This window comes from Haliotis cracherodii, unplaced genomic scaffold (genome assembly GCF_022045235.1).
Source record: "Haliotis cracherodii isolate W230 unplaced genomic scaffold, xgHalCrac1.p SCAF_17, whole genome shotgun sequence".
Classification (NCBI taxonomy): Eukaryota; Metazoa; Mollusca; class Gastropoda; order Lepetellida; family Haliotidae; genus Haliotis; species Haliotis cracherodii.
Window position 1 is genome coordinate 23,762,710 of NW_027266272.1, and position 26,665 is coordinate 23,789,374.

A 26,665-nucleotide genomic window follows, 5' to 3' on the forward strand; every position below is an offset into this window, starting at 1 on the left:
TCACCCCAAAGTCTGGTACACATCCATCTCACCTCACAGTCTGGTACACATCCATTTCACCCCCCAGTCTGGTATATGTCCATCTCACCCAACAGTCTAGTACACATCTATCTAACCCCACAGTCTGGTATATGTCCATCTCACCCAACAGTCTAGTACACGTCTATCTAACCCCACAGTCTGGTATATGTCCATCTCACCCAACAGTCTAGTACACGTCTATCTAACCCCACAGTCTGGTTCATGTCCATCTCACCCCACAGTCTGGTACACATCCATCTCACCCCACAGTCTGGTACACATCCATTTCACCCCACAGTCTGGTATATGTCCATCTCACCCAACAGTCTAGTACACGTCTATCTAACCCCACAGTCTGGTATATGTCCATCTCACCCCACAGTCTGATACACGTCCATCTCACCCCACAGTCTGGTTCATGTCCATCACACCCCACAGTCTGGTACACGTCCATCTCACCCCACAGTCTGGTACACATCCATCTCACCCCACAGTCTGGTTCATGTCCATCTCACCCCACAGTCTGATACACGTCCATCTCACCTCACAGTCTGGTACACGTCCATATCACCCCAGAGTCTGGTATATGTCCATCTGACCCCACAGTCTGGTACACGTCCATCTCACCCCACAGTCTTGTATATGTCCATCTCACCACACGGTCTGGCATATGTCCATCTCACCCTACAGCCTGGTACATGTCCATTTCACCCCACAGTCTAGTACACGTCCATCTCACCACACAGTCTGGTATATGTCCTTCTCACCCCACAGTCTGGCATATGTCCATCTCACCCCACAGTCTAGTACACGTCCATTTCACCCCACAGTCTTGCATATGTCCATCTCACCCCATAGTCTGGTACACGTCCATCTCACCCCACAGTCTGGTACACGTCCATTTCACCCCACAGTCTGGTACACGTCCATTTCACCCCACAGTCTAGTACTCGTCCATTTCACCCCACAGTCTAGTACACGTCCATTTCACCCTATAGACTGGTACACGTCCATCTCACCCCACAGTCTAGTACACGTCCATTTCACCCTACAGTCTGGTACACGTCCATTTCACCCCACAGTCTGGTATATGTGTATCTCGAGCCCGTGAAGGACGCTGTGAGAGTATAAAAGAAGACATCAGCCCATATATGAATAGGAAGCTGATAATGACAGCGTGTACATCGGGTAGATGTGTGAACACTGGTCGCGTTGACAGAACACGGGTGATCTTGCTACCCGCTAAAACACCCACCCACGCACCCGCCCACCTTCACTCCCGGAAGATTTGACACGTCTTGAGACACAAAACACTGAATGTGCAGACCGTCTCCGTCTCCTTACACAGCTCCCTGAGTTCGTCCTCCACCCACTCTTGGCATTCATTCCAAATCTCTAAATTACTATACAAGCAACCCCTAAAGCCCCCCTCCTGGGTTGCACAAACTCACTTTTCCCCTTTTCGGAAACACATTAAATGGCCTGGCCGGGCCCGTGTGCGACATACGCTTGCAGTCGGAAAGCGCACGTTAAATCTCCAAAATAAGTAAGTAAGTAAGTAAGACCGTCTCCGTGGTGCAGTGGCTAGGGCGCCTGCACGGAGAGCGAAATGTCGGTGCATCGATCCTCAGGCCACGTCATCCCAACCAAAAGACGTTAAGATATGGTATATTGTTTTCACCCTGCCTTTTGTACTGGCTCGGAATCAGTGTAATGTGTCTGAGTTGGAAATCCTTTTTAAATAGCGGCAATGTTTGTCGGCAGGCTAGCATATTAAAGCCGACATTAGCCCGTACTAGTGCAAGCAGACGCACACATGCATCTCGCTGTAAAAGTGCAATAATCTTGACTTGGGGTGTTCCAAAAGCTGCAAGCATGCATGTGTATGATTGATATGATACTTTATCGAATGCATATGATAAAGAAGATGCGTTGAGTAAAAGGCGACTTCGCTTGTCGTAAGAGGCGACTAACAGGATCGGGTGGTCAGGCTCGCTGACTTGGTTGATGCATGTCATCGATCCCAATTGTGTGGATCGATGCTCATGATGTCAATCACTGGATTATCTGGTCCAGACTCGATTATACACAGACCGCCGTCATAAAGGTGGAATATTGCTGAGTGCGGCGTTAAACAACAAGCAAACAAACAAGTACACGTGTAAATAAATAACCCCATATGAGCCGGTATACCGTTAGTGAAAAACCAAGATAGTTGTTGCTGATTAATATGAGACCGTATACCGTCAGTAACAGCCATTTTGGATTTTCCAACACCCACCTCACATATTTTACATGCTAATTCTGGTACAGAAATTCGTTTTTCGACACTGTTTTGAGTTTTTATAGAATTAATTTTGATGTGCAATGACACTAATATTTTTTAGATCACGGTCGTTACTTATTGGTAAAGATTGTAGTTAAAATTAAAATCAAGAGTTGTCTCCCTTTGACCCGTAACGTCAACGGTTGGGATACGTTTTCACTTTGACATGACATGTGCGATATATGGATATCAGATAGTGTAAACCTTTCGGCATAATAAATTCGTTATGGTGTCGACGGCAACGAAAGGCAGCATAACTAATAATATGTGGTATGTATAGATTGGTTTACATGTATAAGGACAGCCTCCGAGGTCTAGTGGGTAGAGCGTCTGCCGGGAGAGTGGATGGTCGTGGGTTCGATCCCTGGCAGCGTCATACTAAAAGACGTAAAAAGATGGTACTTAGTGTTACTCTGCTTGGCGCTCGGCATTACGGGGATTAAACAAGGACTGTATCTCAGTGAGCTAGCACTGCAAAATCGGGATTAGTCCGGATAATAGTACAAGCAGCCACACACACGCGCGCACACGTCGCTATATAAAATAGAAATGATCTTGAACGCGACGTTAAACCCTATTTCACCTCAGTTAGTGAGTTAGTGAGTGTGGTTTTACGCCGCTTTTGGCAATATTCCAGTAATATCACGACGGTGGACACCAGAAATGGGCTTCACCCGGGAATCGACCCGGGTCTTCGGCGTGACGAGCGGACGCTTTAACCACTAGGCTACCCGACCGCCCCCCTATTTCACCTCACATTTAGGACAATTTAATATACGTGCGTAACGCATACCCGGATCCATAGTAGTCATTTACACCACCATGTGCACACATGCACCTACCTATTAAGCGACCCGTGAATATTCGGGGTAGAATAGGTGTTCAGCAACCCATGTTTGCCGTAAATATAAAAGGCGACTATGCTTGTCGTAAGAGGCGACTAACGGGATCGGACGGTCAGGCTCGCTGACTTGGTTGATGCATGTCATCGTATCCCAACTGCGTGGATCGATACTCCTGATGTCAATCCCTAGATTGTCTGGTCCAGACTCGATAATTTACAGACCGCCGTCATGTAGCTGGAATATTGCTGAGTGCGGCGTTAGGCCTAAACCTATTAAGCATACTAATACATTACTATATTCAGGCTTAGAAACTAACAGTTTTCGGCAACCTATAATGATAACATAAAGCAAAACCCTTAAAAAGGGCAAATTTCTGCTAGTCCTTATGATACCTTTACAGGGCAGTTTAGCAAGGACTATAGGACTAGTGCCAATTTCTAACGCTGATATTGCCCTATATAACACAGCTATCTCATCGAAGTACAGGTGACATTATCACTAGTACTTGATAGTAACACTGTATCATGCGGCAAATCAAATCTGAGAATTCTCTTTCTTGGTTTAGCTGAAGTTTCTCCAAGATGTATTACATATGTTTCTGGCTAATATATAAAACTTCCACGTGGGGAGTTCCCAGCAACCGATGCTTGTATGAGGCGACTAAATTAATCGGGTGGTAAGGCTCGCTGACTTAGTTCATTGCGTATTATGGTATCCCAACTGTAATCACTGGTTTGTCTGGTCCAGATAAGATTATTTACCGTATTTCCTCTATTAGACGCCCGGGCTTCTATTTATTTCGGACAAGCCTTTGACCCGGCGTCAGTTAGAGGCCCGGCTTCTATTAATACCCCCATTTCACTATGACCACGAATGTCCCGAATCATTAATTGTATCAACTGATTGTCCCGGGATCATTAATTGTATCAATTGATCGACCCGGCGTCTTTTAGAGGCCCGGCTTCTATTTTTCGCACTGAACAATTGACCCGGCTTCTATTAGAGGCCCGGCGTCTAATAGAGGAAATACGGTACATGCCGTCATCATACAGCTGGAATATTGCTGACAGTGGCGTTAAACAACGAACGGAAAATTGATACAAAAATAAAGTACATCATGAAATAGACTTAGGCCTATATCAAATATAACAAAAAAAATTATTTAAGGGGTGCAGGAGGTACACTTTGGAATATGATTCTAATGCGTTTTTAAGGTGCGTGTCAATATTTTCCCCTCGTTATAACATTTATTTAAATAGATGAATTTGTTCTCAAAATATTCCACAGGTTTGATACATCCCCAGGGAGAAGTCGTTTTAATTCCAAATGTCGCCAAATTTCGGGATTTTTTCTTTGTGAGGACTGTTCAACAATAACTGCTCCCTTCCGTTGCTAAGGAAGCATGGCAGCTGACTTTTGGCGAACTGCCAAACCGGAAACCACACTATAGTTATGCCCATAACACACATTCAGCGTATAAACGGTTGATTCTAATATAATATTTTTCTACTAAGAACTCGTTTTATCAATATTTGAACTATTACAACTTATGGATCATTCACGAAATATTGTTTCACCAAACATATGTAGAAAGTAATGAATATCAAAATGGCAGTTCCAGGTCAGATCAGTTTTAAGAGCGCTTTATCACACACAAGGCCAGTGGCTCGCGTGGCCTGGATTATATATGAAAAAGATTAGTTCTGTCACGGATTAAGTTTTACAAACAGACTTTAGAACTCAGTATATTTTTGTTGTCGCCGCTTGTCATTCCATTGTTTACATGGACGACTGGTTGTCAAGCACCTGCAAGGGAGACAATCGACTGGGTACGGGGACTCATGGGGGATATTCTTGATTTGACACAAGAAAGATCAAATAAAGCAAAAAGCGGTTCAAGAATCATAAAATTCTCAGGCAGTTATGATTGTTGAAGTTTCGTGCGATGATGCATTAACATCAATAAATTGACAAATACCTTTCGCTATCAAGAGAAAGGGATTTTCTGGGTGAGAAATATGGCGGAAATCTAACCAATCGGACAGTGAGATTGTAGTCACGTGACACCGTTGTGTGAAATTTTTTTGAGAGAGTTCTGGGTTGGATAAAATTGACACAGTGCCAGGGATGAAAATCTAAGTTTTTTCGATAGTCTGCCTTGATAGGCCGAGAACAACTATTTCTACGTAAAGACGGAAGACTAAGGAAGGGTCTTCAAACAAATTTCACGAAGAGAGTGTGAAAGAAATGTCAGGACAGCCGCCTCAACGAGTTCGTCGTAATGTGTCCCCGGCATCAACAAAGCAAGGACCGATAAAAGCTGTTAAGACATTCACTCTGAAACAAAAAAGTCCAACACGCAGCTTAAATGCATCTCCTACACCAAGCAGTCACAAGATATGGAGTCGAAAATCCCCAGACCATCGAGCATCTCCAGAGCGAAAAAGTCCAAGCTCGCCCAGAGGTAAGATCTGACAGACGAAGGTATATAGCTGCCGATAGACCTAATGCACCGCCATATTTTTCAAGAAGTCACAAGTCATATGCATCTTGCATCAATAAATTACTCTCCGTATTTGATTTTATTTGGTCATCAACTGTTTATGTCCATTATCACTCCATGTGTGTATTCTAGTTATCTAAATATCACTGTGACATTTGTATCCCATTTCTGACAGATGTGAGTATGGAGGCTCAAATCTTCTCAACAGTGTTGGTTGGAAATCAAATTTGATATTGTGACACTAAAGAGAGATATATCTATGTCCAACAGTGCTGTGGCTTAGTGGCATATTTATGTACCTTTAATTTGAAGAAGCCTATTTCTCAAACATATGGTTAATGAGAGAATGACCTATTGAACAACAGTGCCATACATATCAAAATAATCCCAGACTGTTTGCAGCACTGCTCAGTGTTTGTGGCAGCTGTCAAAATGTGCATCAGGCAAGGTGGCACTCCAAATCCTAGTTTTTTAAAATCACTTTTATTGATGATGTTTGGAATGGCTGGATTCTGAATGTAGAGAGTTACCATTTTATTAAAAGGAGTAGCTGCACAAATAATTTAATATGACTACTGGCTAGCGACCAGTTATCGCCTGACTAACTCCCCATTACAGCAAACACATGATCACATCTCATTATACTTTTGCTCGTTGTCATTAGAAGAGTTGGCAAGAATGCAGTATACTGGACACCTTCCGCCATGTTGGTAAGGGATGTGCACGAGCTTATTCCACATGTTATTTTGTGAAACAGTAAACATGACCATAAATGAACATCTAAGGTCCAGTAATAGCACTAAAGCTGGAATCAGCATTCAACATTAAACATGAAACTTGACAGCCAAGCTGTCATTACAGTGTCAACCATAACCATGAAAATATTGAATGTTTGAGATCGAATGGACCTCTAAGATTCAAATGTTATATAAGTTGGGGATAACCACAGATTGGGGTATACTATGTCAAGTCAAATTATTATTATTATAAGAGATGTTTTCCAGATCTTGGAAATGTGCACAATTGAAAATATTATTTTTACCATATAACACATTGATTAACAATACATTACCATGATTACAACATTTGGGATATTACACTTCGATTGACATGTTATAAGTTGATTTCCCCGATATATCAGACTTGCTGTATGAGCAGCCGCCAGGACTTCTACCATCATTAATTTGGAAAATCTAGCTATTGATGATGATGATGATGATGATGAATGATGTTTATTCTTGTAAATCACGGCAGTGATACAGAGATGTAATTGGATACAGGAATTAGATACAATAGGAGAAAACATGTCAGCGGAACATTTCCATACATGATCTTATATAACTTGCCATTGTGACCTGCCTGTACTTAGCCCCAATCCACCCACCTCTACCTGAAGTGTAGCGGAGAAAAATCATCGGTGTATTCACTGTATTGACATTATATTCATAATTACAAGTCTGATACGATATCAATGAGTGCAGAGCCAGAGTCTAGTCAAAACTTGTTCAGTCTAATAATATAAGGGTATCTAATGATAGTCCATATCATGGTTTCTAACTTATATTAGTCCACTTTTCGGAGACCAGTAAAATTCAGGAAGGGCCAGAGACATATCTTTCTGGACTACCATTTTTAACATTATGTAGATGGCAACTTTGCAGCAGATTGTTTTTGTGGCCAAGTGAGAATAAATATAAATTGCTAGCCCTGCATATTATAACACTAAAATCTACTGAAATTGAAAATGTGTTAAGTGGCAGGTTCGAGTTTGCAGACTGGAACATTTTTTTGCACTCTACAAGATATGGGGCGTTAGTTTCATAAAGCCTTTGAACCTACTTTTGATATATGGTATAGTTTCTCAGACTGACGGCCAGAAACTGTGAGCAAGTATACATTTTAGTGTTTTTCTTTGGAGAATGTATTGTAAGCATTAACAGTAAATTATTTGTGTTTCAGAAAAGTCAAAATCACATCGTCAAAGCCCTGTGCCCAGCTTGTGGCGAGCCAGCTCTCTGGACACAATCTACCTTGCTGGCCAGTGGCCTAAAGATCCACATTCCTACAGCTCTCACAATCTGGGGGTGCTCACATGTGACAAATTTACACAGGTTTGTTGAAATTGTTGTCACTGAAGTATTGATTGAACATGTATGTGATAGTCATGAAGATAAAGAAACCTACCACAGTACCAGTCATGGCAAGCAGGATTGTGCTTCACATTCACACAGACATGCCATGTAGCTTGTACGATATATGTATCTATTAAATTACTTACTTCACTGTCATGTTCTCCCATCCTGTCGACCCGTGAAGATTCCGGGGTAGAAAAGGTCTTCAGTAACCCATGCTTGCCGTAAAGGCAACTATGCTTGTCGTAAAAGGCGACTAACGGGATCGGGTGGTCAGGCTTGCTGACTTGGTTGATACATGTCATCGATCCCAATTGCAAGGATTGATGCTCATGATATCAATCATTGGATTGTCTGATCCAGACTTGATTATTTACAGACCGCTGTCATATAGCTGAAATATAGCTCAGTGCGGGGTTAAACAACAAACCAACCAACCAACCCATCCTGTCATTCACCTGATGAAAGGGCCAGAAGTAGCCTGAAACATAGTGTATATTAACAGTATTTGACACTAACACTGGTCAAAGTCTAGTATATTTCCTTAAGCATGTTAAGGACCAGTTAATTCAAATAGATGCTGGCCTGGTAGTCTAGTGTTATTTTTGGGATAAACAAAGTAATCTTAGGCTAAAAAAATAATAGTCTTGGTTCTCAGGCACTGCCCGAATCATCATAAAGTCCACCGCACATTTCATTTTTATTTCCATTTTCAAAATAATTTTAAAAATCTATACTTAAAAACAATGCGATCCACTATAGCACACAGTTTCATTCCTTTTACATACACACTGCCTTCCTTTGCAATTTAAAACCTGTTTTGGTTAGGACCCGTGAAGATCAGAGGTAGAATAGGTCTTCAGCAACCCATGCTTGCTGTAAAAGGCGACTAAGCTTGTCATAAGAGGCGACTAACGGAATTGGGTGGTCAGGTTCGCTGACTTGGTTGATGCATGTCATTGATCCCAATTGCGTGGATCGATGCTCATGATATTAATCACTGGATTGTCTGGTCCAGACTCAATTATTTTCAGATCGCTGTCATATAGCTGGGATATTGATGAGTGTGGCGTTAAACAACAAACCAACCAATGTTTTGGTTAGCACCATGGTGTCTACTAGAGATCCAACAGACAGTTGACAAATTTTGGTCAGTGCCAATCACTGAATTGTATAATAAACAAGTTGTTATCCATAATAATACTGTGTTGCACTGGACATGGATGGAATGGGCACATTAACAGAATATTTGATTATTAACACAACTAGCTTGCTTCCATTTGTCCATTGCTATTTCCATTCTATCACCCATCAGTGCTAATTACCCCCAGCCTTCCATTTGCCCATTGTCCATTGCCTATTACCAATCAGTGAGAATTTAAGTCCTGTCTTCCAGTTGTCCCTGCTATCAGCGATAATTAACTGTTAAATGTTGGCTTCCATTTGTCCATTGCCAATCACCCATCAGTGCCAATTATCTGTTGGCTTCCCTTGTTAAGTTTCAACCTTTATTATCTTATAACTTTGTGTTTGAAACTTAACATTTTTAGTCCACTAGTCCTTATAATGATAACATATAGCAAAACCCTTGGCAAATTTCTACTAGTCCTTATGATACCTTACCAATTGGGCAGTTTGGCAAGGGCTACAGGACTAGTGCCAATTGCTGATGCTGCTTTTGTTGTTCTTACAGGTACATTTATGTTCTTGCCTCGTAGCATTTATTGCCCTGATGAAGGAGTAAGTGACTCTGTATACTCCGAAACGTTGTGTTCCTCATAATAAAGAAGTTGACATCCATAAATTCTCTTCTTTATGTGTATCACTTCTGAATACCTTTCAAAGACTTGAATTAACACAACTGATCAAGCACAATAACATTTTTTTGTTAAACAATATGTTTCATGTTGGTAGTTTCGTAAAGTGTTGGCTTTGCTAACTGCTGGCTGTGGTGGTTGTTTCATTGAGGTAATTGCCTATCCTCAATTTATTCCTTCGTTTGAATTTTTGTGTGCGTCATTTCAGTTGTATGTTCTTTTGCCCAGACACCTGACGAGTGGGAGTCTGTCAGCAGCCTTGACAGGAAGAGGGAGAAGGGGCACAAGAGATCAGCATCATTTGGTCAGGGAGATCAACTCAAGGTGGTAAGAGATCCATGTCATCTGAGATATACCTATATGTTTTTAAGTTGGAATTAGGTTTTGTGGCTTTCCAATAATCATGTTAACCATTTCTATCCTACTTCTACTTGGTAACTAAAAATTCACAAATATTAATAGCAGTGCCACATGGCACCTAAGGTTAAAACTTATAAATGAATGAATTTTTAAAATAATAGAAATCTTCTGTGAATTTATTGCCCCAAAGTATGGTCCATTGTAGTGTTATATTCATGACTAAACACAGTATCCCAAGCTCCAAACACTGATTTCACTTATTTGATGATCGTCTAATGCAGTCTGCGACTTAAGCCACAAGTCCAAAAGGCTGAGACTAGTAAAATTCAGTTCGGTCTTTTGAGACCAACTTACAAAAGTCCATATGATAACACTAAACTACTGAAGATGATGCTTTGAGTCATGTTTGGGCTAATACTAATAGACTCAAAGTTGGTTTTGTCATGGTGGTTTGACAAAGTATTTTTCTACATTACTACTTCAACCAATCAACAATGATCCAAATGTTCTATTTTTAAACTTATCCTATTTCATACTTTTCATTTCTTCCTTCTTCTTTGATCCTATGTGGAAACATGCTTAAACCATGGTTCCAGCTTCTAAAATAAAAACATTCACTCAAACACCATCTGCATCTCCATGGTTACGCCCAGAAGCTTGGTCAATTGTTTGTTTCCCATGCACGGCAAGCCTGCTCGAACTGACCATGTGCATACCTCTGCCAACTCTTTCTCTAAGGTAACTTGGCTGGCTGATCAATGCAAATAAGTTAGAATTCATTCCCACCCAATGTCTCCAATTCATAGGAGCCCTATTTAACACTCAGCGAGGTATGATGTTCGTCCCGTACGACCGATGGGTGAAGATTCAATAACTTGTTCTGATGGCTCTCAAACATGTCAAACAACTGCTCGGACTCCACCAATGGCAACAACTCCTGGGTCTCCTAACAGGCGCAGGCCCTCACTGTATGGGGTCAACTGCATCTGCGACCACTTCAATGTTTCCTCGTGCCCTTTATCAGGATTGACGATTTTCACACGCTGTACTTTTTATCCCCCACGGCATATAATGCGGGAGGATATAGCGATCAGTCTGTCTGTCCGTCTGTCCGTCTGTCCATCCGTAATCATTTCCTTTTCCGGGGCAGAATTCGAAAACCATTCAGTGTTTTTGATCAAAAAACAAAAGCTATCAGGCACATACTGAAGTGGTGCCTTTTGATATTTTGGGATTTTTCTAATTTTAATTTTTTTAAATTTTTATGGAATGAAGTTGGACATAGACTCGATTGTGAAGGGGTTCGTTTCCGGGCAGAATTCAAAAACCATTCAGTGTTTTTGATCAAAACTTGGCAAAGCTATCAGGCACATACTGAAGTGGTGCCTTTTGATATTTTGGGATTTTTCTAATTTTAATTTTTTTAAATTTTTATGGAATGAAGTTGGACATAGACTCGATTGTGAAGGGGTTCGTTTCCGGGGCAGAATTCGAAAACCATTCAGTGTATTTGATCGAAACTTGGCAAAGCTATCAGGCACATACTGAAGTGGTGCCTTTTGATATTTTGGGATTTTTCTAATTTTAATTTTTTTAAATTTTTATGGAATGAAGTTGGACATAGACTCGATTGTGAAGGGGTTCGTTTCCGGGGCAGAATTCGAAAACCATTCAGTGTATTTGATCGAAACTTGGCAAAGCTATCAGGCACATACTGAAGTGGTGCCTTTTGATATTATTTTTTTTACGAATTTTTATTTTTTACAATTTTTATGGAAAGAAGTTGGACCTAGACTCCATTGGGGAACGGGTTTGTTTACAGGCCAGAATTCGAAAACCATTCAGTGGGTAAACAATGTATGCTTCTTAAAGAACATTCAACAGTTCACTCATTACATAGAGAATTGCACATTTACTAGTGGTTACTTTACAGACAGCTGCCGGGGGGATATGCCATCTTTCTGATGATTCTTGTTACCGCTCCGTATCCATCCTCATCTTCAATGGTGCCTGGTCGCATCGAACATTTGCGGTGGGATCTCTTTGTGGCCATTCATCCCGTTTGTCCATCTGTTCATCGATGCTTCAACCATAGGTTGGGGAGCGCACTTTGGAGATCTGTAAGTGACAGGGCGGTGGCCCAATGACGAGAGTTGCCTCCACATCAACAATCTCGAAATCAAGGCAGCCATTCTAGGGATCTCTCGCATTGGTCACAGTTCCTACGCTCCTCTTCCCTCATGATCCATTCCGACAACACTGGGGTCGTGTCGTACCTCAACAAAATGGGATCCAGGAAGTTGATGTCCCTCCTCTCGCTCGCTCTAGAATTCTTTCAACTCATCGACTCCCTCTCATCTAAGGGCTACTCCCAGCATGTGGCAAAGACCATAACTGCAGCCTATCGTTCATCTAGCGGGTACTTTTGCGACCACAGGTGGACTTCCTTTGACACTTATTGTCACGCTTGTGATATTTCAACTCCTACCTCAACCTGACTTCTGCAGATCGCCGAGTACCGTATTTTCTTGAGTATAGTGCGCACTTTTTTTCCAAAAAAAACAGCTGTGTGGAAGGGGGTGCGCATTATACACGAATTATGAGTTTGGATGTTTTTTTCCCCCATGGAAAGACATTTCCGTGAGCACGAAACACCGGAAATACCATGTCAACAAATCCATACTAAAGTACGCAAAATAATCATGTAATTACACTGTCTGTCTATAAAAAGTGTTCTTTGTATTTCTGGACTTATGTTTGTAACTTACTTCATTAATTATATTCAAAATTCCTTATAATATTGTTTTTATTAATTTCGGCGAAATCGTGTGTGAAGCGATCGGAAGATCGCACAACTCACCGTTATTAACAGCAACCACGGTCAGAATACCGCTATTGACGCCTTGAAACGAACTTTAGTTGACAGAGAATGGATACATATATCATAAATGACATACTTTGACTCGTTAAAAGTCATATTTGTTTTTGTTTGACGATTCTGTGTCAACATGAAATTCTCGCGCTCACGTGATCACGTGCGCGTGAGCCTTGACGGTGACTGGTCAGACATGTTCCATGTAAAAAATAATACCCGGGAATAGCGATCAGCTGTTTCGCTTAGGGTTATTATTATTTTAAATATGTTTAGTAAAGGCTGCATATAATTAAGAAAATAATGGAATATATTATTCCTGATAAATGAAATAGTTTGAGATACAATTGTTGCCGATCCTTGCATTAAAAATCCTATAAAGTTATATCATTGGGTGTGTCTTGACCGAATCACCGGTCGATTCCAAGAAAACGTGTGTACAGCTGATTGCTGTTTCCGGCTTAGTTTACGAGAAAATACACAAGGTAATCTTAATCCCTAGATATAAAACAATGCCTAGCAGAACAATAAATACTATTTAAACGGTAAGTAAACATGTCTGGTGATTTTTTATCTCAAATTTCGAATTTGTACTGACGAAGTTTCTCAGCACCCATTCGTTTGCCGGACTTCGCTGAAAGGGTACGGTGTAAATTTTTTCTGCGCATAATATTAAAATTTCTTTTTTTTCCAAAATATTGAACCCGCTAGAGGGGGGTGCGCATTATACATGGGTGCGCACTATACTGGAGAAAATACGGTATGTACATCACCTGTGTTCAACCCGGAAATTTAAAGGATCCTCTTTAGCCACCTACCTCGCAGCTATCAACTCTGTCATTGCCACCACTTCAGGGGCAAAGGTTTCCATGGTTGCGGAACTACAGTCGCTCATCCGTTCCTGCTAATAAGCAGATCAAACCGCCCATTTTCGGCCTCCTTCATGGGATCTGAATGTTGTTCTTCAACACCTTGTTTTCTGTGATTATGAGCCACTGGCAATTGCAGCCTCTGTTAGCGAAATTTATGCTTTGGATGTCACCAGGGTCCAGTTTGAGAGATCCTGAAGTGGTAGGGCATTCCTGGGCCTTCGTTGGGATTTCATGGCAAAAAAACAGCTTCCCGGACAACCTGACCGTCACTTTACAATTCCCCAGCTCTCATCCATCTTAGGATCGAATGACCATGAAGACCTCTCCCTATGCCCAGTTTTAGTAATTCGGCTATATATTTAGTCGGTCTTGCCTCCACAGACATTCCCAGAAGAGACTGTTCATACCGTTGTCAACTCCTGCTTCGGAAATCTTGTACAACGCTATCCTTCAGGCTACGCACCTTCGTCCGCTTCGAGCGTATGCATACCTTCACCGGGCTGCCTCCACCTACTATGTCCAATCCCCAAGAGACTATAGTGGTTGCCTCTACCATGGCTTGACACAGCAACTGCACCCTTTCAGCCATCATGGAAGGGTGCTATTGGAAATCTTATACAGTCTTCACGTCTCACTACCTTCGCTACACTTTTCAGTCAGGGAGGTGCAAGGGCTCCACAAGTTTGGCACCACAACTGTCTCGCCCCAGTTCACGTAGATAAGCTGTTATACATTGAGATCCTTGCAGGTATATACAGAATAAATCATTGAATATTTACTTTGGTGTCATGTGTTTTTTTATTGTTCGGGTTTTCCCAGATCGAGTCTGTTTTGGAGGGTGAACTAGTTCGTCTGTGGAGACTTTTTAGTCTTCATCTACAGTCACCATTAGGTGCTGCCATTCATTTAACTAAGAATGTTGTCCCTAACCTTTATTCCACTCACCTCTGCTTTGGGTATTTGTGATGTAGGGTTTTGGTTCGAAGGTCCTTGATATGAAGTGTTGTCAATCGTTTCTCTTCTCGTCTTGGTTCGCAAATTTAAAACTAGTTTCTTGTGTATATCTCACGTTTGTAGTCTATATAGGCTAGGGTATCTGCGACCCACCAACCAACCGTGGGATAAAATGCAAAGTGTGAGATAGGATAAGTTTTGGAAAATGTGGGAAACTTTTGTGTAAATTGTATATTTATATACTTATCCTATCTCTCACACAATTTACACACCCAACCATCCCCACATCTCAATTTTTCTAGCCTGATAGCTCTGCGAAAGATAATGATTTGGCAGGTGTATGCAATCGGTCAGATCGAGCAGGCTTGCCGTGCATGGAAAACACGCAATTGACCTAACTTCTGGGCGTTACCATGGAGATGCAGGGTGTGTTCAGGAGAATGTTTTTGTTTTAGAAGCTGGAAACATGGTTTAAGCATGTTTCCACATAGGATTCAAGAAGAAGGAAGAAATGAAAAGTGTGAGATAGGATAAGGCTATAAATATGCAATTTATACAAAATTTCCATTTTTTTTATGATGTAATGTTTAGTTATGACCACAGTACTCAAACTTTAAGCTGGCATTGTCAACAATTTGTTTGCATAATGATAATGATGTGATTGTTGAGTGATTATTGTGTTACAGCTGATAAAACAGCGTCTACAGCGAACCAAAGAAGGCAGCAAGGAGAAGGAATGGAGCAAACAGCGACAGAGTCCGGTGCAAGGCAAACACTCTGCCCTCTCCCTCACGGCGCCACCTACTGTCTTCAGCCAATCAAAAGCTATTGGCATACCCACGAACATTCCTAAAACAAACATGTCAAAATATCAACGTAACAGTGTAGAAGGACTAAATACAGTAAGTCTGTAGGCTGTAGAAATAGATTAACGTAGCATATCACTTTGGCTGTGGTAATAGATTAAATATATACTACTCAAAAGTAGTCAAAGAACGCTTGATTTTTGTTCATATGACTATAGTTAATCTGTCATGGCCATACACAATATACATAAATTTCTCTAGCATGCTTAAACTGCGAGGGCCTTAAATGTTTGATGAATGAATAGTCAAGTGTTATTATGATTGACTTTTGGTATTCTCATTCAAGTTTTAGCATCAATGTCTGAATTTGCCTTGTTTCAAACTTTGTACATTTGCATATCTTGTTTTTATGTTTATTAGATAAGTACTTTGACCGTAATGTTTTCCTTGAACCTTTTAATTAAGAATTTTATATGTCTAAGACTCTACACTTGGTTTGCATGGTTTCTAGGTTATGAACTTTAATGTACATCAGTGTTTGATATTAGGAAAGTCATGGGGTCCATGCCACCACCTTAATGTTGGCATAGGTATCTCAAGATTCAAGTACTATGTGAGCAAACATCATGAACACCAGGTTTCAGTATTGATTTGTGATTGATGTGATTTCTTATCTGTTGCAGGAAATTGAAAAGCTTGTTCTGAACAACCCAGCAGCCATCGAACCTGAAGAGTCAGAACTAAAAGTACATGTATGTGTTTTGTTTGTTGAAAATATTGATAATTCATCTTGTGATGAACATTAATACTAGTTGTAGATTTACAGTAAGCCAAAAGCATTATTTTTTTCTTGTCCTGCATTACTCCTTAATGATTTACTGCTCACCTTATGACAAAGAAGACAGCGCCTTGTGATGGTCCTGGGTGAAAATAAGAAATGCTGTTAATAGGTCTTCTCACGTCAGTTCAGGATCTGACGTTCATTGGCCAGCTCCGATTTTGCCTTCTACAGTGGTTTCTTGCTCTGTTTATTCGTCAGCAGACGCCTTTGGCCTCCATCACTCTCCCGATTCACCTTCACCTGTGTCTTTGTTGGTGAACAGTGAAATCAAATGTCGCCAATGGTGTCTCCTTGACAGAGCTCTAGACCACACTCCACCTGTTTGTTGAAGCCTCATGTCAGGCTTTGTGGTGGGGTGGGGGGTGGGGGGGGGGCACATCTGGAGGACAAGACTGCCTACTGCCTACTGCCTACAATCTGGAACTTGAAGCACTCATCCTAGCTGTGGCTCATTGGGAGTCCTGTCTTTGGCACACAGTGCTCGCCATATCCAAAGACAACACCACCGCTTTGGTATCTTCGCACTCAGGGGACTACTCACTCATCATCTGGTTCTTTCAGTTAGTGGATCGACGGCATCTGAGGTTCATCGTCCAGCACGTCCTTGGTTGTCATAATAACATGGTGGGCGCACTTTCCAAATCAGACAAAAGTGGCTCCCAGGGAGTGGATGCTCCACCCCCATCCCTTCGCCCTGGTTTGCCAGCGTTTCAGCCTACCACTCATCAACCTATTCGCCACCAGCCGGAATTATCAGCTCCGGACCTACATCTGTTTCTGTGTAGTGTATGGTAAAAAGTGGTGGTTAGGGGTTAGCCTTTTGGTTAAGGTGTTTGCTCATCACACTTAAGGCCCAGGTTTGATTCGCCACACAGATAATAATGTGTGAAACCCTTTTCTGGTATGCCCTGCCGTGATATCGGTGGAATTTTTAAAAGTAGATGAAAACAGATGGTTAGGGGAACTATGAAGTAATGACTCACATTTTGTTGGTCCAGTGGGTTCTTATATTCAATAGTGGGTTCCAAGGACGAGGATGAACTTCTGTGCCCAGTTCAAGCATTACAGGTTTTTTTCCGTCGATCCTAGACTCAACGTGGATCTCAGAAACGACTGTTTACCCCTACATCCCAGATGGCAGTTAGTCGTAACACTATCTCCTTGTGGCTTCTTTCCATTATCCCGCAGGCTTACGACCTGGTCGGTATGGACCCGCCCAGAGCCAACACCCCCCATGAGATTCAAGTTGTCGCTTCGACAATGGCCCCCCACAGCAATTGATCCATCAAGTCCATCATGGAGGGTTGTGTTTGGCACTCGGATACTATCTTTGCCAATCATTTTTTCCGTGACGTGGCTCCTGAGGATGTGCAAGGTGTCCATAGTTTTGGACCCCTGATGGTGGTGCAGCAGGTCACTCCAGACGGTCCTGACTTATACATCTCGGAGCCGACCCTGCAACATCTCTGGTAGAATTTTACCCAGACTAGATGGGTTTCATGCTTCCGTTTGATCAGAATTTAGAAATTGTCCGACACCCCTTTTCTACTTTTCCGTTTCCTGACTGGTCTTCAAACCACCTACTCTCGCTCGTGTGATGCTATAGACAGGAATGGTCTTTGGTTTTCTTGCTAAGGATGCTATGTGGTTACCTGGACTGGTTGAGGGTCTGTCTTGAAATTACATCTGAAGGTATGACCCCCTCCGTTCCGTCTGATAAAAATGCATTAAGGTAGTAATGCAGGATAAGTTAAAATATTTTTAGTGAAACCTAGTTTCCAGTGTGTACCAATTAATGACAAAACTATCAATCAGTCAAGTGTTACCACAGAGTGTCTTATTTTTTCACGCTTTGTTTCACATGATTTCTAAATATTGCACGTTAATCCTTTACGAGACAAAGTGCATCGCGAGTCATGGATCTAAGATGTCACGTGATGCCTTCATGAGCGTCAGTTCACACAACATACCAGCATGTTCGATTGTGCATGAAGCCAATCTAATATCTCTTGAATGTGCATAACTCTAAATATATTAATCAAAGTATGGTGGTCAGTATATCATATGATACGGGGATGGGTGAAGATTTCTGGAAAAACTGATGACCACTTGTTACTGACTTACTGAGTTTTATTACAAAACAAAGTCCTTCTAGATAGGACGTCTTGCACTCATAAAGAAAAATTATTCTACAACAGACACTTGTTTCCCTTGCAGTCTCATCCAGAGATTCCTGATGGTCACAGAGCACCAATTCCTGACATTATCCGAATTGGCTCAACACGTTCGGTGAACACACAGACGCCGTCAGGACAGGTGGATGAGCCCTACACTATCACCAGCAGCGGGAGCCGCGCCGACTCCATCAGTCCTGCCATACCAATCATTCCTGGTCACATGGACACCTCCCGGCCCTCCAGTCGGTCAGAGTCAACAGACAGCAAGTCTTCCGACAAAGGTGATTGTAGTGTTGTAGTTGCAGCAGACAGCCAGTCTTCCGACAAAGGTGATTGTAGTGTTGTAGTTGTGGCAGACAGCAAGTCTTCCAACAAAGGTGATTGTAGTGTTGTAGTTGTGGCAGACAGCAAGTCTTCCGACAGAGGTGTTTGTAGTGTTGTAGTTGTGGCAGACAGCAAGTCTTCCAACAAAGGTGTTTGTAGTGTTGTAGTTGTGGCAGACAGCAAGTCTTCCGACAGAGGTGATTGTAGTGTTGTAGTTGTGGCAGACAGCAAGTCTTCCGACAGAGGTGATTGTAGTGTTGTAGTTGTGGCAGACAGCAAGTCTTCCGACAAAGGTGATAGTTGTGTTGTAGTTTTGACAGACAGTCTTCCGACAAAGGTTATGGTGGCCTATTAGCCTTTCTAAGCAAGTATCAAAACCATGACAGTCTCTTTGTTTTTTCCTTGGTGATATGAATCATGTTTGTGCTAATTTGACTTTTTGTGCAACAGGTGAAGCTGAAGACTCCCCAGAACCCTCAATCACCAAGTTTGTTTCAAGCCCCAAAGCAGAGAAATGTGACTTCGTCCGAGAGCCTCCAGATGGGTGTGAGAAGGTCCGAGTAATCGAGGAATCGCGGTAAATACAAAACTACCATTCTTGATGCAGTGATCTTGATCCAAACATCTGTGTGCTTGCCTAAATTATGGAATATAGCTAAAAGCAGATGTCAATTCTTCTCAAATACTCACTAATAGTCGGACCCGTGAAGATCTGGGGTAGAATAGGTCCTCAGCGACCCGTGTTTGCTGTAAAAGGCGACAATGCTTGTCATTAGAGGAGACTAACAGGATCGGGTAGTTAGGCTTGCATGTCATTGTATCCCAATTGCGTGGATCGATGCTCGGCGTGTCAATCACTGGATTGTCTTGTCCTGACTTGATTATTTACAGACCACCGTCATATAGCTGGAATATAGCTGAGTGTGGCGTTAAAAAACAAACAAACAAAACGAACAAACTAATAGTCGAGCCTGTGGGGATTCCAGTAAGAGGAGTTTCCCAGGCAACCAAATGAATTTGGGGATTAGACACAGTGACTTAGTTCATTGTGTGTCATCGTATCCCAACTGCGTGGATCGTTGCTCACAATTTTGATCACTTGGTTGTCTGGTCAGGATTCTCATTCTTTCCTTCCATGATATAGCTGGAATATTGCTGAGTCTGGCATGAAACATTTGTTGACAGATGAGAATGCATGAGATGTTCTAATGTATCTGTGAATGTATACTACTCAAAAGAAGTCAAGGAACACCTGCTTTTTTTCATGAGACTAGTTAACTTACATGTCTTGTGTATATATTATTTATCATATATTCATAACTTGTGATTACATTATGTTTTATGTGTCATGTCTCGTGGGTCAATATGGCCGAGGATTGTACCTTTAAGCCTGTACACTGATATCTCTCTCTCCCTCTCTCTCCCTCCCTCTCTCTCTTTCTCTCTGCCAGTCAGGTGTTGTTCGGGGCACGGGTGGCCCAGTCGTCTAAGGCGCCGCGATTCGCTGTGCAGAGTTGCGTCCCTTGGGCACGCCAGAAACCTATGATTGTGGGTTCGCCCCGATTATGTTTCTAGGTTTGTCAGCACCATACCCGTGCTCGTGGGTTTCACCGAAGTGGTAAACGTCTTAGACCTGCATCACTTCGGGCTTTCCTCCCACATTAAGCTGACACGCCGTGATATAACTGAAATACTGTTAAAAGCGGCGTTAAACCCAACTCACTCACTCACTCACTCAGGTGTTGTTCAAAGTGAGAACATGCTATTCAAGCTTCACATTTTTTCTTTCAGAAAACCCAGCATCAAAGAGTCTCTATTCTGTCCTTTAAAGCCAAATCAGTTCATCTTCAAACCAAGTCAGAGCTCTGCTTTCTGCCCCCTGATCAGGAGTTACTGCAGCCCCACACAGGACATCGGCCTCAACACAGTTCCACCAGTAGCTCCACCACCAACGCCCCCTACAATAGAGGGGCAGTAGACAGGGGAGATAATCTCATTTCACTGTGCCATTACCAGACTACCTGGAATTGAGTCATGTCACCCAAGGAGTGTTCCTATATTTAAATATGACCACTGTTTGTTTTTCCTTTGTTACTTCTTATTTCGCATACATATATATTTTGACTGACCATGAGTTGCAAAACATCACAAAGAAAAGAGTCACAATTATGTTTATTGTTGGTATACAAATCTATATGTCTGGATTGTGGCATCATATAATTATTGTATGCTCTTTTCACAGACCTTGATATTGTATTATGCTGACTGTCTCATTTCATTGTTTGTGTATTGATTGAGAACACTTGTATTGGGATCATCAACTGCATCGTGCTGTACACACAAACATTATCTTGCTAAGTTTATGATGAGTTAAATATTCATTCCATTTCATCAAAACACATGAGCAGATTTTCACCACAGATAGCTCTGACTACTGTATACTCTCTCCAACTTATAGAAAAATTGAAACATGACGAAAGCGATATGGTCCAAGGTGTATACTTTGATGGCACCAACGCCCATAGGTGTCCTGCCTGATTCATGAGGCTTGCCAGTCTCATGATGCATATGCATTTAATGCACTGTAGTGATTAGTGAGTTTGCTGATGCATGTCATCGGTCCCAATTGCGTGGATCGATGCTCATGATGTCAATCACTGGATTGTCTGGTCCAAACTCGATTATTTACAGACTCCCATCATATAGCTGGAATATTGCTGAGTGCAGTGTTAAACAAGAACAAATGATTAGTGAGTTATAATTTAATGTCGCACCAGCATTATTTCAGCCATATAAGCAACTTAATCCAGTGTGGCATAAGTAATGATCATTAAGATTGCGATTTTGCATATTCTTTCACCTTTGCAATTTTAGAGAGAAGCAATACGGTTCTTCCTTTTAGATTTAGCAAGTTCACAAATGCTTTGTGTATTTTAAGTTGAAATAATGAGTATGTTTTCAGTGTGAATGAAATTCAATATCTTTAATATTTTGTTATATTTCTTGTTAAAATTGTATATGTATATATCAGTGTATCCGTGTGGCTCTAATGATGTTATTTTGATGTGCAGCGTTTTCGTTTTTAGAGACTGTTTAGTGGCTATTGGCTACTAACTTGATATTGGAATTAGTAAGTTTAACACGTCACTAGTCCTCATGATCAGTGTAAGACAATCTTCCCTGGGTTTGAGTCAATCTTTGGTCATGGAATCCTGAATGCTTAAGTTACTTTCAATAATACTTTATCAGAAGTCAGACAAAATCTGGTGGGAGTCTTACATATATAACTGTCAGTGCTGCATAGAAAGTGCACAAAATATTTGTTTCAGAACTCTTCTCGTGATAATTCATTAATTTATAATCTTAAACATAATTCAAAATTATGAAGCCTGATAGGACAAATCCCAGGGTACTTAATCAGTTCATCAATCCGAGGCTAGTTGCAGTTTGTCTCCTCATTTGTCCCCTCCATAATGAGGGTTTCAACTTGAAGAAGAAACATTCACTGTTCCTTTTCAATTGAATTAGCTCTAAAACTGTATGTGCCAATCTTAATGAGAAACAAGTTTGTTTCGAACTGGTATGAAATATTAATTATCTTGCTTGTTGTCATCAGTGATCATGTTATCGTTGTTTTAATAACCGTTTTGAAGAAGAATACAAGAATCTTTTATTCTTTTGCTAAAACGCCTAGGTTATTGGTCACAATGTTACCATATAGGGCTTTTTGTGTGCTACTTCACAAGTATTATCATTCATTATGGCATTCACCTAAGTCATTTATATCTATTCTATAATCAAACTGGTATTTGAAATGTGTAATCCACTATTGAAATTTGTCTACAAAAATATTTGCATTGTGGACCAAGTTGATTAAGTTTGTTGACACATATTAACATTTTGTTTGTGGTGACTGACTTGACACTGATGTTTGACTATCTCTCCTCGTGGTGGCAAAGTTCAATATGCAGATTCAACCTTTTTGATATTTGTGGAACATTGCAAAAAAAAACACTTGAAATTTCTGATATCTCTGTTTAACAACAACAGATAAATATTATTCTAAATCTATATTGTCACAACTTTAATTCTTCTCCAGGCAATATGTGCAATGAATGTTTTTATTTGACAGCAATCAATGGTAAACCACTTTGGGTTGGCCTGCTTGTCTGAAATATATCTTCCTGTTTTTAACACCCTAAGTCTGGTTTCTGAAAATTCTTTGTTGCAGTCCACAAACAAGCAAGACATTTTTTCATTGACTCTAGGGTGGAATTTCCCAATGTGTCTGCACTCAAATAACATGAGTATTTCCAGTTTCACTTCAATTCATTGAAAGAGATCTGAACTGATTTGACTTTACACATTCCTTCATAGTTATGTTTGGAGATTTTGATTCCACTGAATGATCAAGACTTGTTTAATTTGCCTTCAGTGAGGGAATGACCTTGTACAAGAGTGTCAACACCAAGGTCAAAGAGAAACAATGTCAAGGTCATTTACTCCGATTCTTGCTATCGGTCAGATGATTGTGAACTTTTTGATGGGTCCAATTGTCTATTTACCTGTATCCAAAGCCATTTTACAAAAAAAACAAAACTTGTCCGCCTCCAATCTTATATAAAGCCGACCTGTTGACACATTGTTTGTAGCTGAGCCCAGCACAGACTTCCGGGTAAAGCCCACAACATTCCATGATGCTCTTTTGCAGTTGTTATGCATCCACCCAAAGGAGGAGAGAAATATGTGTTCTCTTGCTGTGTTTTCGCTGTTTGGTGTACGGGAACAAATATTTTCGCCCAAACATGTTCTTGCCTATCATGGAAAAGGCAGCTAACATTGCATGACGAGGAGCCTTCCTGAGTAAAGCAATGATTATCAGCATCCTACAAACCTGTAGGAGCAATCGCACAATGACAAAGCTTGCATGTATGTAAATACAGAAAGCTAAAACTGAAAAAAAAAATGCAAAATCAAATTGTAACTGATGATGCACTGTTAATGTGCTGTGTATAATTCTTTCTGTAGACACCACTGTTAGAGGTTGACGATACAGAACTTGACCTGTTTAACGAATCTCAGAACTTGCATTTAAATGGACTGCCTCTTGTGGCAGTCTCTTGTATCAGTTTTCCTTCCATGAGGTTTTGACATTTCTGTCAGTTTTGTATATAGACAATAGGTGAGCAACGAGAAGGCTCTCAGCTTTCTGAAGCTTGTTACCAACCATGCCATTTGTTGGGGCATGGCTGAGGTAGCTCTTTCTCGTGCCCAGCTCGTTTTGAATCCGAAAACTTTCTTTGTGGAATTTTTAGGAGAAATCCTACAAAAAGTGTTCAGTATTTTGTTGGGACTGAGAGAGACTTGATATATCCACTATGTGATGGACTTGATGCATTTATGCAACAAAGGGAGTCGACTTTGTCTTTCTGATTTTCATGCTTAACATGAAATTAGTGTTAATCACAAGTTAAGTGTTTTTTATTAGCATGTTGCTAATAACACAAGACAATGTAAATTGTTAACAAGTCCAATTTGAATACCAAAGCAATATTTGTGAACGCATGTATAGTTAGTGCTATTTATTGGCTTGTAATAAGTGGAGCTCAAATATTGGCTGTTCCACTTGCATCTGCATACATGACAGCGGATCTTTGATCACCAACAGTATAAAGTCATATTGTTAAAATATTGTTTTCGGATGAGAAGTTCAAGAATCACAAGAACCTAACATCATTTTGTAAATGATCTAAAACTAGATGATGAAAATCTAATTGTTGAGGTTTCATGGCTAAGCATGTAACTAATGGCAGAAATGGGAATAATTAAACTTTTTGTCACTTGAAGAATCAGAATTGTACATTAGAAAGATACTTCTACCCCTAAACCTTTGGAGTAATTGTAAAAAAAATCATAAAAAATTCTTTTAGACTGTTGGAGGCCAAAGGGCTGACTCTGTATGCACTATGTACAAAGTTTGTAGTTAATGAAAGACTTGTATACCTTGTGTAAGTTATTTCAATTAATATTGACTAGTAGATGTAATTTATTGTCTCTATTTTCACACCTTCAATGGTACATTTAACTGTGGTTGTCCCTCCGCCGATAGGCTTGCTGTGTCCATACCGGCGCGTCCATCTTGGATATCATTAAGTGCTATTCTTGGAACATATCAGTCATAGAGGAAGAAATATCTATTTTAGTGATACATAGTCAGTCAATTTGATACAAATCAAACTGAAAAATGGCAGATCTGTAATTATTTTGGTGTATTTTCCTCCGAGGTGTTTCAGAGCTGCAGGCTCCTACGTACTTAGAGTTCTGTCCTTTAAACCTAGAGTATGTTTCATTTAGAAATAAAAGTTTATCTTTTGTACAACACTTACATTGTTTGTTGTTCTTGACTTGACCTGTGGAAAAGTGAACATAGAAATCTACATCAGCTTGTTTTCAGAGGTCGTTTTCAGTAAGCTTGCTTTGCCTAAACTGACTACAAATGATATTAATGAACAGAGAATATCTTCACTGGATGTCCCAGACAATGTCCTATCGAATATCTCGGGAGAATATCTTCACTGAACGTAACAGATTATGTCCTACCGAATATCTCAGAATATCGTCACTGGATGTTCCAGACCATGTCCTACTGAATAATCTTCACTGGATGTCCCAGACCATGTCCTACCGAATATCTCAGAAGAATATCGTCACTGTACATCCCAGAGTATGTCCTCCTGAATATTTTGGGAGAATATCTTCACTGAACGTCCCAGAACATGTTCTACAGAATATCTCGGGGTGAATATCTTTACTGGATGTCCCTCACCATGTTCTACTGAATATCTCGGGAGAATATCTTCACTGGATGTCCCAGACCATGTTCTACAGAATATAGGAAAATAACTTCACTGATTGTCCCAGAGTACGTCCTGCTGAATATCTTGGGAGAATGTCTTCACTGGATATCCTAGAGTATGTCCTACTGAATATCTCAGGAGAATATCTTCACTGGATATCCCTGACCATGTTCTACTGAATATGTCGGGAGAATATCTTCACTGGATATCCCGGACCATGTTCTACAGAATATCTCGGGAGAATATCTTCACTGGGTGTCCCAGACCATGTCGTACTGAATATCTCAGGAGAATATCATCACTGGATGTCCCAGACCATGTTCCACTGAATATCTCAGGAGAATGTCTACACTGAACGTCCTGAATATCTCGGGAGAATATAGTCACTGAATTTCTCAAAATAACTTCACTGAATGTCCCAGACACTGAGGATTTGAAATATTGGTCATGTAACTAGCAGGTTATAAGGCATGATGACAAATGTGTTTGAATTAATGTTCCCGGTTTCCAAGTCGTCTTACCTGTCAGTTCTAGTAAGCATCTTGTGGTTCAGGTGTGTGATCATGCCTACAGCCTGGATGGAGAGTTGCAGGTGCAATCAACCACCGGTTTGCCTGTCCCAGGCTCAGTTAACCACTGCAGAGTTGGAATATTGTTACACAACATTTAGTATGTCAAGATATTTATGTACAGTCATTAGTGTGGTACATCAAGCAGCACAAATGTTCTGTTATACTGTTCGCCATATGCCATATGACACGCTGGGTCACATGGGAATAACCAGAGTGAGGTGGCTTGTTGCTGTCGGGTGGGGCTGATGGCCGGGTTCGATTCCCACATGTGTACAATGGGTGAAGCATATTTCTGAAGTCCTCGCCCTGACATTGCTGGAATATTGTTAAAGGGTGTAAAACCATACTCATTCACCTCAAGTTGCTGTCAGCATTATTACAAATGT

General features: G+C 40.9%; 1 protein-coding gene across 2 annotated transcripts; it reads left to right on the forward strand.

Moving 5' to 3' along the window:
- The first annotated feature begins 5,286 nt into the window (after positions 1-5,286).
- On the forward strand, positions 5,287-25,229 carry LOC139464977 (protein FAM117B-like). Of its 2 annotated transcripts, none has more exons than XM_071246620.1 (8): positions 5,287-5,656; positions 7,655-7,806; positions 9,873-9,971; positions 15,389-15,604; positions 16,192-16,260; positions 18,567-18,807; positions 19,301-19,427; positions 20,642-25,229. In XM_071246620.1, exons 1-8 carry the CDS (start codon positions 5,440-5,442, stop codon positions 20,826-20,828), a joined length of 1,308 nt encoding a protein of 435 aa, XP_071102721.1. In that variant the 5' UTR covers positions 5,287-5,439; the 3' UTR covers positions 20,829-25,229. The 2 variants fall into 2 exon arrangements, with proteins under 2 accessions (XP_071102721.1, XP_071102722.1); XM_071246621.1 differs by having other exon boundaries at positions 9,873-9,968.
- Positions 25,230-26,665: the final 1,436 nt, after the last annotated feature.